Genomic DNA, 16,780 nt, shown 5'->3' with positions numbered 1-16,780 from the left:
CTTGGTATAGATGCCGCTGCTAGCATAACAGGCTGTTATTTTAATTATAACCGCCAAATACTAGACTGCATTTTATTTTAGTTTGAACTTCTATAAGTGTTCCTGATGAGGAATTGAATAACTCGAAACACGTGTAGAACAATGGTGGAATTCGAATTGAAATGAAATGTAATCTTTTACTTTAATTTTATTGTCTTTTCTCTACGTAAAGATTAAAAAAGATAGTGTTTTTTAAGGGTGAACTATAAATGCTTGTATATAAATATATATATATATATATATATATATATATATATATATATAGTAAACTCTTAAATATTGGGGAAATCTGCAAGAAAGACTCTAATGAGTATCAATTGTTTCGCCGAACGTTTTCGCCAAAGACAATTAATTTGGCTTCTTCAGGGCTGAAAGAGAATAAATTATAATTAGCTACCATATATTATCTATTAAAAACATTATTTTGCTAGCTTTGCTAGTAACATACTGGTGTTTTTTGTTACTATATGTAAAAAAGTTTTTTTTAAGGTTTGAAATGTATGGTAGCTTTGAACTTAAAACGCAAAGGTTTACCCAAGGTTAATCGAAAAAACCCAATGTAACTACATTTAAAAGGAGGTTATTCTTTGAATTGTCGGAAATAACTAACTTTTTGATTGTTAGAAAGTTTAAAAGTGAGGTTCTGTTTTAGCCAGAACGCATGAGCTGACAAATTCAAGTAGTTCTTATGAATCTTTATGTCGTTAAGGTTCATTGGTAAAAACGAATGAAATTAAATCCCAGTATAGGGAAATATTATTTTGATTTTCTTTTTAATTATATTCTATTGTTCATGTATTATTATATCTTATTAAGATGTATCTAAGAAAAGCAAGGGAATGTTATCTTTTTTAGTTAATGAAAATTAATTATAAAGGTAGGTTAGTTGTTAATGGATATATCAGTCAAGTTAGTTATCTGTGATGTTGTATTGTTCTTGGTATCTGATTTAAGTAAGAAGTGGTATATATCGCTTAGATTCTTAATGTCACTCTTAACATTAATGGAGAAATCGTTAAGGAAAATATAAGACATTTCAATGAACTATCTTTTAGATTTATTGTTCTCACGGTGGAGAATTGTGGTGTTAGTATAGTCCATAAGATGACCAGTGGAATGGACATGTTTGGCTAATGCACAACGGTCAGGGTGAAGTCGAGAATCACTTTTGTGTAGTGTAATACGTGATTTCAATAATTGAGATGTTTGGCCGATGTAGAAATTGTTTCAAGAGAGGCATGGAATGTTGTAGACAATGTTACTAAGCCTATCTATGGGAGTCTTATCTTTTATCTTAGAATAAAGATTATTAATTGTTAGGGCTGATCTACAAGCCACATTAAGTTTAATGTTGTTATTATTATTACCAAAGCTATTTTCAACACTTTTCAGAATCCTTGTTAACCCCGGAGTGATATCTCTGAAATATGGTAATGAAAAATATTTGTTGATAGGAGTATCCGAGAGTGGGTTCCCACTTAAGACATCAGGATCAGCATTGTTAGTCGCGAAGGAAGGTGAAATATCTTCGTTATGGATAGTATTAACCAAAATCTTATTCACTAGTGGTGTTGGATAAGAGTTTGAAATAAAAAGAGCTATTGCGAATTATCGCAATAGCTCTTAACAAAATCAAAAAAGAACTCCATAAGTAAAAACATGGTAACAAAAAAAAATAAAAAACTAATTTGTTGCCCCTCAACTAGCAACAAAGTAGTCTTTAGGTCGTAAGTACAGTGTAACACCTCCATGGTTGTTGATTACTGTCCTACATCTGTAAGGCAAACTCATGATCAGATAGTCAATGTCTTGCTGCGGTATTCTCTTCCACTACATAGGAAGGCCCTCATAAATTTGCTCTCTTGTATTAAACGCAATATTTTGATGTAAAATTCTTCTGCCCGATATGTCCCATACATGCTCAATTGGGTTTAAATCTGCCGATTGGGCAGGCTCTGGTAAAACCTTAATTTCTTTATCTTTGATAAATGTTCGCACGACCCCGGCAGTATGTGGACGCGCATTCTCGTGCATTAATTAAAATTGAGACCAGCTTGTTGTACAAAGGGTACGACAATAGATTGGAGAATAATATCGCGGTAGACTGTTGCATTTAAAAACCATTCCAGACAAACGAGATTGGTTCTTCCACTAAGAGTGATGCCACGCCATACCATTATACTGGTGCCTTGCTGTCTATGAACCTCCTGTGCACACTGATCTATTGTTCAGCATTGCCAGATCGTCTCTAAATTCTTGTCCGTCTTGTATCTGGTGCAAATCCAAATCGAGATTCTCATCTTTGAACAAAATAGAGGCCCACTCGCGACTAACCCAATTTGTGTGTTCTTGTGCCCATTGAAGTCGATAAGCGCGATTTTCTCTGGTTAACTCAGGCACTCTCACAGGTCTTCGAGCATTTAATTGTACTTCATGCAGTCTATTTCTAATTGTTTAGCCACAAATACCTGATGGGTCTCTTGCAGCCTCATTTGTAATTGTGATGCAGTTATAGTGCGATCTCGCAAAGCCTGCAACCTAATAAAACGTTCTTCAATCTGGTTGGTTATCATTGTATGACGTTCACCAATATCACCAGTTTCTTGACACCTTAACCACAAACGATTAATGACAGTTCTGTTCATGTGGAGAACTTCAGCAACGTCTCTTTAACTTCTGCCAGCTTGAAGCATCCCGATAGTTCGCCACTGTATTTCGCGATTTAAATGATGTCTCTTCATAATTGACAATTGCAAAACTAAATAAAAATCCACATAGACATCGAAAATCAGGTACCACTAAAGATATATTACTTTTTATCTAATAGACAAAAAACTGATATTGAAGTTTTGTTAAATTTTTTAGTTATTCTTTCAGGATTACCGTCTAAGTTCCTACAGTAATCAACAAAAAATATAACAACAAAAAGTCCCTTGATGAAAAAGAAGGAGTATTTCTAAAATATTCAGAATGCCATTGAAAATCCTGAAATATCTAGTGAAATCTGGAACGTCAGAAAATGTATAGTTTGTCCCAAACCCTTCTTTCACTGCGTCATAGTTGTTCGAATTCTTTCTAACGCATTAAGCTAGAAGTGACAGAAAAAAAACGTGAGTCTGTGATTAGTATACATAGAAGTTAGTAAATTAGGAATCGTCTACGGGTATTCGTATATTAAAGCGAATTCTACTTACGGATGTATAATTGGTTGGAGTTTAGAATATGCTAAATAGATATCCAATCAATGAAGCACATTAATATAATTTGACGCAGATGGTCTTGATCGTGACAGTGACAGTACTTTCACAATGTCAACTAATAAAATAATAATTGTCATTCCAGGTTAGTATTTTCAGACATTTTACCTACAGTGAAAATTATATTTTGTATTTATTGTCATAAAAATATTTTAAATATTCTGAAATATACCAAGAATGAACAAAGACTAATATTAAAATTATTAAATTATTTTCACTAAGAAAAAGAGGCTGTGACAACTTTATTACCAGTTCATGTCGTTCGCGAATCAGATTGTGAATTCAGGAAGGATATTGAGGAAATATCTTAAACTAATATCGTTATGGATATTTATATGTATTAAAACGGTTCTTTTTAGAACCACGACATTTTCTTGAAATGTAATATATAATTGTTACCAGCCACATATCTACTGTAATCATTGATTTTAATTAATCAGATTCTGAATCAGATTGTGGATTGTTTGAAATATAATATTCGTTTTTGTTATTCATAAAAAAAGGTAAACTTATATTCGGTTGATTACAATGCTTGATTCACAATATTCACAAAATTAAACTATTGGCTGCCACAGAAACTTATCGGAAAATTACTTATCTAGGAACGTTTGCTTTGATGCCTTGCAATTGCCAGTAAATTTTTTTATCTCGCAGTCAACTCTAAAAAGATTCTAGAGGGAAGCGTTATTTTAAATAAATAAGCATTTCAATTCCATAGTGTTTGTAATAAATAATAATAAATCCATAAACAAATCTTAGCTAATTAAGCACTTTCCTTGGAATGTATAGAATAGGAATTATGACAAACTGCCGTTCCAATATAATGCACAATAAAATTTTTTGTACAGGACGGGACCTCTAATATGTAAATTAAATAAAAATTTGAATTGTGAAAGTTTTTACTCCACATTTAAAAAAAATAACCTTTTCACATTTAGCCGATTACAATCCTGCAACTGTCAGATTTAACTAAAATGTCATGCAATAATTCTCGACATTCTTAAAATCCTATATGACATCAAAATTAGTGACGCACTGAAAGAAGGGTTTGGGACAGACTGTATATAAACAATAATAATATTGACAATTTTAATAACAATAGTATTTTAAAGTTTATAGTTGTCATTCTGTCAAAATATTGTAAACAAGTTGGTGTTTGAATAAAGTTATGTTGAAGAACCGTAAAATATGTATTAATATGTTGCTGGTTAGTGAAAATTAATTTTGCTTTGGTTATACTGATATTTAATTAATATTTACTACTTAATATAAAATCGAATTAAAAACATCCAATAAAATATCATAATTATATATTAATGCTCTATTTAATCAACGTCATTCTGTAAGAGTCTAATCAAAATATTTATGCGATGATGTCAAATTGATCTATCGTTCACCGAAACCTTCGAAGTTAAAGTAATGGACGTGTAATCAAATTTTCATATTGGTGGTTATTTTTCAATAATCAAATAAATCATAATACGTCAATGTTATGATTAAGTGGTAAGTTGTTTAATGAATAGAAGCGTTTTGGCGTTTTACATCGCTAATACAGTGAGAAAAAACACATGAGACTTAATTTGAAGTTAATCGTAATACAGGGAGGTATTGACTTTTTTAAAGATATTTTTTAAAATCCTGATATAAAAAAATTAATAACTTTTTTTCACGGGCATTAGCCAATTAGCCAGTCTTGACAATTTGATTAAATGAAAGATAAAGGGGGCATTATTGCAACTAAAATCTAAGACTAAAAAATACTGTACCAAGTAGAATATTCGTTCTGTGCAGCTGACGAGAAAGGATAGACGTTACTTTAAAGCGCTTATATCGGCCAAATTTGGCATCACCGTAGGATCCACTTTTCATTATTCTAATTTCATTATTGATTTCTGATTTCTGTACTAAAAATATTAGTTACAAGTCGATTTAGTATGAAAAATGTGGGTTTGTATTTGCAACTATCTTAATTTTAATTAGCATCTAGGCATACGCTTTATCAATTTTGCATTGATAGCCTAACAATGAAGTTTGTTTTATGACACACAGATAAATAATGATAATGAAAAAAAAGTTAAAATTATGTGCAGCAGCTTTAATTGCAATAATAATGCTTAAGAAAAAAATTCATACACTTTTTTAAAAAAGCGTTTATGCAAAGGAATTTTAAAGATGTTGAATGACGAATTATATTATTATTAGTAGAAGACCCTTTGGGATATAAAAACTTTTTACGAATGAATAATAATTTGTTTAAAAAATTGTTAACACCAGTTGAGAATAAACCCACTTTTACTTAATATTTGTTGCATCGCAAACTGCTACGTAAACGTAAAAGTGATTGCACTTTTTATCAAATTCCTAGTCAAAATCATAAAAAGCGTCAATGTGAACTGTGGACAGCAGCTATAAGGTCTAATTTAATTACTATTTAAATGGGAATAAGCCACAATTAAAGGTTAAAATACGTTTGTTGACGTTTCAATTTCCACTTCGGAAATCGTTCTCAAAATACAAACATTAGTAAATTAAACAAAATTTGTTTAATTTACTGATGTTTGTATTTTGAGAACGATTTCCGAAGTGGAAATTGAAACGCCAATAAACGTATTTTAACCTTTAATTGTGGCTTATTCCCATTTAAATAGTAATTAATTTAAAATACCACAAGAAAATAGCTTCAGAACAAGGTGTAATTTATATAAAAAGAAATTTTTATATAATGATTACTGTAAATTAAATTCCATAATCGTTAAAACGTTTTAACTAGTTTTATAAAACGTTTCCGTAAAACAATAATTTTATTATAATAATGTATGTAAATATAATTTATATATTTACAAGAGTAAATATGCATTTACAATTATTGCAATAGTGAGGTTAGAATTAGGATCTCAAAAAATCAATATTGAAATAATTACTAAAATTCGTTTTTACTACAATTAAACTCACTAATTATATGAATTGGTATAATAAATATAAAATATATAAATTGTTATTATATTATTGTTCATATAATATACATAATAAGCTAGTAAAATGTTTATAATATAGAAATCCAAATTATGTGTTTGTAAAACTATACAAATTTTGAACTTTCAACAAATATATTTGTAATTAATAAATATTACGATAACGTTATTTATATATAAATAATTAATATACAGACAATATTTACGATTAATTACAAATTTTTGATTTTATTACTGCAGACTTATAAATGTTTGCAATGGTGTAAATACTTATGGTGATGGTATAATAACCAATAGAGAGCGATACTTGTTCAGCTGCTCGGAGCAAATAGACGTGATCAATAGTTGCTTGTGTAGGATCCCAATAAAAAATTAAATTGTAACCAAACTTGGCAGCACCACGTCGGATGAATACCTCATTGACACCTGGCTTAGACAAGAAGATCCTCTCGCCCCCCTGCTATTTAATTGTGCACTGGAATATGCGGTAAGGAAAGCTAGACCACAACTGACAAGCGGATTTTTCGCCCAAGGATCAAAAATACTATTGGCGTTTGCGGATGACGTGGACACAATTGCACAATCCACCAGAGATGCAAAAGAAGTTTACATCCTATTCGAAAACGGAGCCAAGGAAGTTGGTCTGAAGGTCAACGAGGACAAGACCAAGTACATGGTGGTTACGAAGAACTCAAGACCAAGGGTTAGACAAAACGTAACAATCAATGAAATGAATCAAAAAATCAACATCTGAAAATAAATATGAAAAGGACGTGGCAGCCAGAAACATTGCTGGAAACAGAGCATATTACTCATTAATGACGCTACTTAAATCAAAAATACTCTCAATACCAGCAAAAATAAGAGTGTAGAAGACAATTATTCATCCCACAATCACGTATGGAAGCGCGACATGGACTCTGAACTAGCGGGAAACGACAAAATTACTGGTACTGGAAAGAAAGATACTGCGGACTATCTATGCAGAGAAGAAACAACAGGAGAATGAAGAAGAAGACACAATGAAGAACTCCAGACCGTATATTGAGATGAAAACATAGCGTAAACATTAATGTAGCGTACTACATTAAAGCAAATCGAATAAGATGGGCAAGCCACGTACTAAGATCGAGTGACGGATGGCAGAAGGTCAGTTGGTAGCCCAAGAAAGAGATGGAAGGACGCAGTAGCCAGTGATCTACGCAAAATGGGAATACAGCAATAGAAAATAGCTGCTCAGGATCGACAACAATGGAGAAAATAGTAAACGCAACCAAGACTCACATAGAGTTGTAGAGCCAAATGATGATGATGATGAACCAAACTAGATAGACTGCGTCAAGTTGGGAGATAAAAACAATTTGGCTAAAACAGAGAAGACAATTTAGAAGATTCCAATTTATGTTGTTGTTACTTTCACACATTAATTTTATTTATTATTCATATGTACATTCTGTGTTCACAGACATATATTAAAAGGTGGAAAAAGATTACATTTTACTAGACCTTTGATTGAGTTATAGGTAAGTTGAAAGTATTTTGTGCAATCAAAGAAAAACGGCGCATGGCACTTGGGGAGTGCCGACAGAAGTAAATACCTACTTCGTATAACACTGTATTACTATGTAGTTTAGTGAAATTATAGGTGTGTTTATTACTAAATTGTTAATATTTTTGTATAATAACACCACACATTTAAGTTGTTTAAAATTTAAAAAATCCTAATTTCTTTACTGTTCTTCTGGGTCTTCTCTATATCCAGCTAGCTGCTGTCTGGGCCGCCTATGTCTTTGGTTTTCGACATAGTCTGTCAAATCTCCTAATAGTCTACTAGGATTGTTCCTGATATTGTTGAAAATCACCTGTACTTTTTCTATTCCCTCCATTGTTCTCAGTATTTTCTTTTGTTTCGAGTCTCTAAATACGTACCTTAATGGAACGTACTTAAGTATATTTAGAGCCTCTCAGATCATATGGTTCTGGACTATCTGTATTTTGTTTTTATTCGATATGCAAGTGTGCCCCCATGCGTCCGAGGCGTATGTTAGTGCTAATAAAATTATACAGTTTGCCATCCTAATCTTTGTTTTAAATCTCTGTTTACTCTTCTGAGCTATTAGTGATGAGAGTTGACTTCTAATTACTTTAGCTTTCTGGATCGTTTGTTTCACGTGTTCTGTGAAGGTCAGCTTTATGTCCCATGTTACGCCTAAATATTTGACTTAATTTGACCATTCGATTTGCATGTCGAATATTGATAGAACCCCATTTGGTCCGCCTCTCCTTTTTTGGTACATAACTACCTGTGTTTTGTCAGGATTGACAGCTATCTTCCACTGTACACACCAATCTTTTAGATCATTAAGTGCTCTTTGTAAATGCTTGTTGCTAGATCTGGTATGGTACTGCTAAAAGCTATCGCTGTATCGTCTGCGTATAGACTTAGCAACGATCTGGGTTCGGTTTGGCTATCCGCTGTGTATATGGTGTATAGATACGGCGACAACACCACTTTCTGTGGCACACCAACCTCCGTGGCTCCAACTTCGGACAGGGTTGACCCTATCCGAACTCTAAACCTCCTGTCGGCTAGGTATGACGAGAGAAGACATGTTATGGCCTCAGTATAACCATATTTGTTTTATTTTAGCAGCAGGCCGTCGTGCCAGACTCTATAAAACGCTTTACTGATATCTGGAAAGACGGCTGCTGTATATTTCTTCTGTAATATATTTTGCTAGATGCAGTATCTGAAGTTCACATAAGTGTTCGGATCTGAATCCGAACTGTGCTTCAGGTATTGTTCCGATTTCTTCTGATCTTTGTGTTAGCCTAGCTAGTATGACTCGCTCTGCAATTTTGCTTGTTGCTGGTAACAAGCTTGTTGGTTAATAATTCTGTGGAAATGTGCCATTTTCCCAGGATTTTTTATCATTATTACGTGAGCTTCTATCTATCTGCCAGTATAATGTTTTAATCTTAGGATGTGGTTGATTACATTTGTTATGTATACTAATGCTTTTGTTGGTAGATTCTTTTGAGCTCCCCTCTTCATGGGAGGTATAGTTATTATCTATGTTGTCCCTTCTTCTTTTAATTGCCCAGTATCTTCTTTCCACTCGTCTGTGAAGTAGAGATCTTCATCAGGATAATAATTTTTCCTACATCCTCTTCCTAGCTTGTTTTTTATAACTTCCTCTTTGTCTTCGTCTACGTACATAATTCTATTTTACTGGCCTACTATTTTATTTTTAGGCCGGCGTAGCGCAAGCGGTAGGATGTTTGCCTCGCAAGCAGGTGGTCCGGGGTTCGAATCCCACCGCCGGCAAGAACATCTAGACATTTTAAAAATGTCTATAGGCCCCAGGTCGACTCAGCCTGAATAAAAATGAGTACCTTGGGTAAAACCAGGGGTAATAATAGACGGTTGAAGCGTAGCACTGGCCATGTTACCTTCCTTGTATACCGTAGGCCCTAGATATAGCAGACTACCCTGCTATACTCCCAAAGCCGCGACAGCGGTATAAAACGGGAGACTATTATTATTACTATTTTATTTATAAAAACAAAATAAAACAAATAAATTTCCAACATAAACCCTAGTAAAATATACAATAACAAATTTGTGTTTTGTACATGCCAATATTGCAAATACCTAAACACATTAAAAAAATAATGCCTGACAATTATTAATTAATTGCTGTTTTATTGCTTTTCAATCATGCTCTAATAAAAAAGTGAATTTAATGTCAACTAAAACAACAACTCGACAACGCAACAGGCTGCTAATCTGTTGATATTTGCTTACGTCTCTTTATGAAAGCAATTTATTTTTATCGCTTGTTGTTCCTCCCAATTCTCATCGATAGTTGGAGATAATATCATCCCTTTCGCTGCCAATCAATCACACTGAAGGTATATATACGATGAAAATCAATACATGACGCACAATAGTGATACAATTAATGCTTTAAAAATCCGTTTTAAAAATAATTGAACAATTATAGTTGTGTAGCAATAAGTTTCAAAATTAACTGATAAAGTCAGAATGCAACGTTTTTTTTGTTAGATTAGGCTAGACTTTTAAGTTTAATACCTATTTAGCCATCCGATTGAATTGATAAAGAAAACAGTTTAACATTTCCATTCTTATGACAGACATTTTATTTTAATTATTTTTTTGCTCATAAACCCGATTTTCTAATTTTTCCATTTAAAAATAATATTTGTGATTTAATTATTGTGTTTATATGGGATTAAGCTACAATTGATTGTAATAATAATTACAATTGTAACTACAAAAAATTTGACGTTTCGACTTCCACTTACTAAATCGTTCTCAAAAAAAATATTTGGAATTTTGTTGAAAAGAATTTAGAACGACTAAAGTTGTTTACGGGATTATGTCATTTCACAACATTGTAAAATTGAAAATTGACCCACTGGCCGCGGTATTATAGACAACTGCCATGCTTTGGCTGAACAAATATCAGGTTGGATTTTTGCCCTATGGAACTTCAAATTCTAACTATTCTAATATATGTGTGTTCTAATATAAAGTGTCCTGCATTATTAATATGTGCTATAAATGTTTGTGTGTGAGTGAGTATTCGTATATTGTGCACGTGTGTTGTGTATTGCATATGTTGTGGCGAAAAAGCTGACAAAAGTTGATAATAAAAAGATTATCGTTCACAATACTTAACGAAGACACGTTGCTCAGTTTGGGAGCTTCATTGAGGGCGAGTAAGGATATAGATAGTAGAAAATTTCAGATCAGAAACAGATAGATAAACGAAACATTAGATAACAAAATTTAGTAGTTTGATAAAAACACAGGAAACGCGGAAAATACAACTAAACTGTAAAACAAAATGGGCGCCAATGAGTCTTAACCTGAAACTCATAAAAGAGCTCAATATTAAATAAACTAAACAATCATTTCTCTTAAAGTCTTTAGAAAAATACACGTCAGAAAACATATCAGAGAATTATCACAAAAAACTATAAAAATTGACATATCTACCCATAAGCTGTAAAAAAAGATTACATATTCAATAATATGATGAAATATATTTATATCGTCTCTAAAGAAAAATAAAATAATACGTCACAAAAAAAAATTACGTTTAATAACTGTCAAATTTAACCAAACATGATCTGTAAAAAAAGAAGCAATAAACATTGTTTATTAATACTCAGAAAGTTTATTACCAATTAATTATTAATAAAAAAAGATTATGATACACATTGTCATCAATCAGCTTATACCTTAAACATATTGTAGTTTTTAAAATTTAAATAAAATAAACTCAAACGCAAATAACTTTAATTTAAACTTTTCTCTCTCAACAATAAAAATCATAACTAAATGAATATTTGACTACAACCTGAACGAATTCCATTGGCCATTGTTTCGTTTTAGTTAAATTAACATTACAAAATTATATGTTACATCTAGTAACATACTCAAAAAAAATAAACTTAAAAAAATGTTGCTCATTGTCAATAAAAATAAGCAAATTTAATCATAACAGCTAATGTTTCTAACAGCAAAAAGAAAACATTATCATTATAAAATATTGCACTCACATAACAATGTGTTGACCTTCGAAGACAGGGCGATAGGCCTAGAGAAAAACAGATATCGAATTCCAAAGGGACATGTAGTGAATTAAATCATACCCCGTCAGCGGAAATGAGATAGTATAAAATAAGTCTGTGAATGCTAACGGCAAAAAAATGAATTGCCAGTCAGACTCACAAAATTGTTAGTTTCTCGATCATAACTTAAAGACAAATATGCACGTCTGGATGCATATTGATTTACAAATAATAACTGGCAACTGTGAACTAAAATTGGATAGTGGCATTTTTAAAAGTTTACCCTGTGCTAATAATTTTTTGGGAATTGGAAGTGTAGTTTGATTCGAAATATTTGTTTCCTTGGGAAAATAATAACGCTTTAACTAAAAAACAATAAAATGTTGAGAAGGATTATATGTGATTATTACTTGAATGAAGTAGTTTAAAAGAAAACGTATTTGTTTATGGAATCCTATAGCCACTAATTAGTTACGAAGATGAAGATTTAAGTACAAACACTTATACGTATTCGAAGCGATAACAATTATACCACAGTAATCACTAACATAGTACTGAAAATACACGCTCGTAATAAAAAAATTTAGCATGCTACACAATCTCCGACACGATTAAGGCCTGGTGGGACGCTCTAAAACATTAAAAACAAAATATCAATCATCAAGCAGTACTCCAGCACATTTGAAACAAATTTTGAGCTCACTACAAATTAACTCATTGCCCAAAATACTTAGACTCTAACACAAGTCCTAAGTAACACAAAAAACAAAAAAGTTATCTCTAAAATAATCTAAGTGAAGATTAAATGGGACACCACATTGAAAATTATCAGTACGGGACTGAACAAAAAAAAACACGAGTAAAATCTTAAATGCCAAGGTACAATTATCATCTCCTTACCAGTAAATATGTGACCAGAGAAAAGAGTATTTTATTATTTGTCGAAATCCACATAATATTACGACAAGCATAAAAAATGAAATTTTTGACAACAACAGGATTGATTCTCTAAGAGGACTACAACAATGGAACTATCTGGTGAGTAAATATCATTCCAACGAATCAACTGGCGGAAATACTCACAAATCATTTCTAGCCTTTTTAGAAGTACATAGCAAGATTTTTCACTTCATAATAAACCAGCACAAAAGTATCAAACCATTATCTCAATTAACGGAAACGTTACAGACTATTAACATAAATAGAACAAAATGTATTACTTAAAAGGGTTTTCTAAAAACAAGCAAAGAAAAAATCTATAAGATCGAAGAGAAAATATAATTCAAAAAATATAAAGATATTCTAAAAATATAAAAAAAAACAGCTGTAAAACTGAATAATCCCTTGTAAATACTCTATTGTCGTATAATTATCACAGCTACCAAAGCTGCCAGGACCGGCGTAATAGCCTAGCATAGCACAACTGTATATAGGTATATATAATCAGATAAAATATTATCATTCAAGCATAATGTCAAAAAACTCTTTTTATAAACATACAAATTTCCCATAATTATTGTTATTAATCATTATTTTAAGTCTCAACGATGAAAATGTTTTGTGTGTGTTTTGTGTTTTATTGGCACTAGATTTCACACTGGCCAGTCAATTTCATAATGATTTTTTTAGACTATAACTCATCACTAACTCAGGGGAGTACTGTGTAGTGTCTGTGTTAAGTAAATGTCTTGTTACTTTAGTAAAGTCGACTTCATTGTCTTTACAAAGAGACGCTAATTGTATCTAAACGTCTGAGGTCCCTTCGGTGATTACCGATTTACTCGTTTTAAAAGGTTCATACTTATTCATGTTGACTTGTTATGTTTAAGTTTTCCGTTTCATGTCTGAAAAAGTTGGCAAAGAATGGGAAATATTCTTTATTAATAATTTTACGAAAAAAAATTATTCTTCATTAAAGTTTATGCATCACATAGAAATCATTAACAGATAATCTTATAAAATATTAAGTGGTAGATAGGGAAAATCAAAATAATTAATTAATACTGAAGAGGAAAGTGATTTTAAATTTAGATTTACAAGAAAATGTTATTTTAAAATGTTTGTAGGTATTAAAAATTATGTCCAAGTTTAGATTCATGGCCTTCTAATAATTAAATAATACATTTAAAGTAAAAAGTAAATAAAAAAATACTTTTGCATTTGTTGATTTTGTATATTGAATAAGGTAAATTAGAAATAAAATTAAAAATTAATGCACCTACTGATACATCATTAAAAGGCCATGAATCTAAATTTAAAAATAATTTTTAAATCCTACAACCAAATTAAAATAACATTTTATGCTGCACCTAAATTTAAAAGCACTTCACTTTTAAGCATAAATCAATATTTTTGATTTTCGGTGTATACCACTTAAACTTTTATAAATTTGATTATTGATTATTGATTTCTATGAAATGCAGAAATGTTTATGAACAATAGTTTTTTTTATGAAATTAATAATAAAGAAATTTCCCGTTTGTTGCCAACTTTTTCAGACATACTTTATACCTTACTAACAATTAAAATACTTCTTTCCTTACATGAAGTATAAAATATAATCATATTTAGCTATATGTGTATATCTACATTAATTCATTTTAATTTTCACTTCACCATTTTATTATTTCACTTACAATTTTTTTAACAAAACAAAAATTGTTTATGACTTTCAAAATTTGGATATATTTAATAAAGAATCGAGACAGAAAATATAATAATTAATTAATTCTAATACTCCATTAGTTTATGTATTTTTTCCCTTAATTATCAAGATATTTATTTAAATTAAATATGTAATGTAAATGACAAATAAAATATAAAATTCGTTAAGCCGGCCCTTTTTACTATTTACCTGAAGAGGCAAATCCCTTTATGGCTTCGACTTTATCAGCGGGATACTTTTAAATTCTGCATAAGTCAGTTCTTATAATTGTGAATGAAGTATACATATTTAGTCTTAGATAATTGTGCCGGTACAAAAATTATGTGACTCATTAAAAGTTCATAAATCATTACACGAGTGGTAGGAGATAAGTTTAGTAAATTTTAATACAGTTTAGTAAAGTTTAGTAATGTTAAGTAAAGTTTACTATGTTCTTTGAAATTTAATGAATGCACTTATATAAACTTGTTAAATAATTTGAAAAGTGGGAAAAACAGTATAGAATCCGAAAGAAAACGTGTGAAGAAATCGAACTTCTGTAGGTCAGTTGTTATAAATAATTTTAGTAATCTTCACATTATTATAATCATTTAGTATGTGAATATTACTCGAATTAAATATTTCCGTTGCATGTTTTTCAATTTTTAAATATTTTGGACTAAAATATATAGTTCAGTATCAGAGGTAGAAGATTAGACAACAAACTTTTCTTTTGACACAATTTCCTAATTTTTAATTGTTTTCAAACTATTACATCTTCTGTTATTTTAGGTTTTATATAATTTAGTATCATTAAAAATTTATTAAAATTCACAGTCATAAATTGAATACTAACAAGAGAATTATAAGTAATACACAAATAGTTATAAACACTTACGAGTTCCATCGAATCTGGTTGCTATTGTATCCAAAAAAGTATTTTGGGGCGCTAAGAGCCCCTTTCGCGCCGGCATGGGGCTGGTTAGGTTTTAAGTACTGCCTGAAACAAGAAATAAATATATAAGTATGTAAAATATTAAAGGGTATTTAAATTAATCATGATTTATTTTTTTTTATTTTTATTTACTTTAATATTTACAAATATATTAAAGCAACAAAAAAAATTTAAATAAAGAAATTGTTCTTTTCATTGTAGGAGGTGTTAGAAATGGAAAATACCGTCAACTTAGGCTTAAGGGCGGTTTTTAAATAATCTGTAGCGTATTTTAGATATGCCATGCAGTGTACGAAGGATGCTGCCATGCAAACTAAATGAGAATTTTCTTGACAGCGTTGCCGCTCTTCACAGCAGCAACCTTACGAACAACATACAATCAGAGATTCTCAACAATTTTGTCACAAAATTAGATTTTTAGTATATATGAGAAGAAGTGGAAATTTATTAATTATATGGATAGTAAACAATTTCTTTTTAATGACTTCCATAAAGAATATTGGGATTTTAATAGGCTCATAATTACTTATTAGGAAAACATATTTAATAACGTTTCTCATAATGATCTAATTCGTGGTAAAATCTATGGAGTTGCAGTAACTTTGAAAATTTCGATTATTTCTATAGTGTTGGTTGTGTTATTTTTTACGAGTTTGTATAAATTTAGTCATGGTGCACGTAATTGGCCCACGAAAAAGCGGGCTACATTTTAGTGTTTTAGAAAAGCAGATTATCATTAATCTTACGAACTATTATTTGGGTCACCGTGGTAATGATTCATTATCAAATATACTCGCCATCATAAAATCCGGGTCACCTTGAAAATTTCAAGTTTCTGGAATATTTTTGCCTCTGGTGCAGTAATAACCTTTTTTTTAGGCTAACGTATTTTTTATTTGTCATCAATGTTTGTTTTCAAAGAAAAAAAAACGGTTTTTTATTGTTTTTATTAAAAAAGCAGAAAACAAACCAAATTGTTGATAAAACAGGCATACGAAAAAAATGGAAAATTCAGAACGTGGTAAAATATCAGTGAAATTTCAATGACTAATATCGTGTATTGCCTCCACTTGCTCTAATAACCTCTTGCAGATGACGGGGCATACTCTCAATTTTTCTCTAGATTACATGTTGTGGTATGTTATTCCACTCTTTCACTAACAGATCCTTAAGCTCCTGTCCGTTGTTAGGAGGAGATGTTAGGGGTTGAATACGTTTTTTCAAATCGTCCCAGATATGTTCGATAGGATTCAGGTCCGGAGACCTAGCTGGTCAGGGTAACCTCGTAATTCCAGCCTCGTCCAAGTAT

At 31.0% G+C, this 16,780-nt stretch overlaps 1 protein-coding gene across 1 annotated transcript in view; it reads right to left on the bottom strand.

Annotated features, from left to right (window-relative positions):
* The window catches only part of Elk (Eag-like K[+] channel), a 1,090,653-nt gene that overhangs the window by 884,210 nt on the left and 189,663 nt on the right, over window positions 1-16,780 (bottom strand). Inside the window, exon 2 of the mRNA XM_072525784.1 lies at window positions 15,415-15,516. Coding sequence (XP_072381885.1) covers window positions 15,415-15,490 — 76 coding nt within the window. The 5' untranslated portion in view covers window positions 15,491-15,516. The remainder of the gene's footprint in view (window positions 1-15,414; window positions 15,517-16,780) is intronic.

This window comes from Diabrotica undecimpunctata, chromosome 3 (genome assembly GCF_040954645.1).
Source record: "Diabrotica undecimpunctata isolate CICGRU chromosome 3, icDiaUnde3, whole genome shotgun sequence".
In the NCBI taxonomy this organism is placed as follows: domain Eukaryota; kingdom Metazoa; phylum Arthropoda; class Insecta; order Coleoptera; family Chrysomelidae; genus Diabrotica; species Diabrotica undecimpunctata.
The sequence above is the reverse complement of the archived record's forward strand: the minus strand, read 5'-3'. Positions and strand labels throughout refer to the sequence as shown.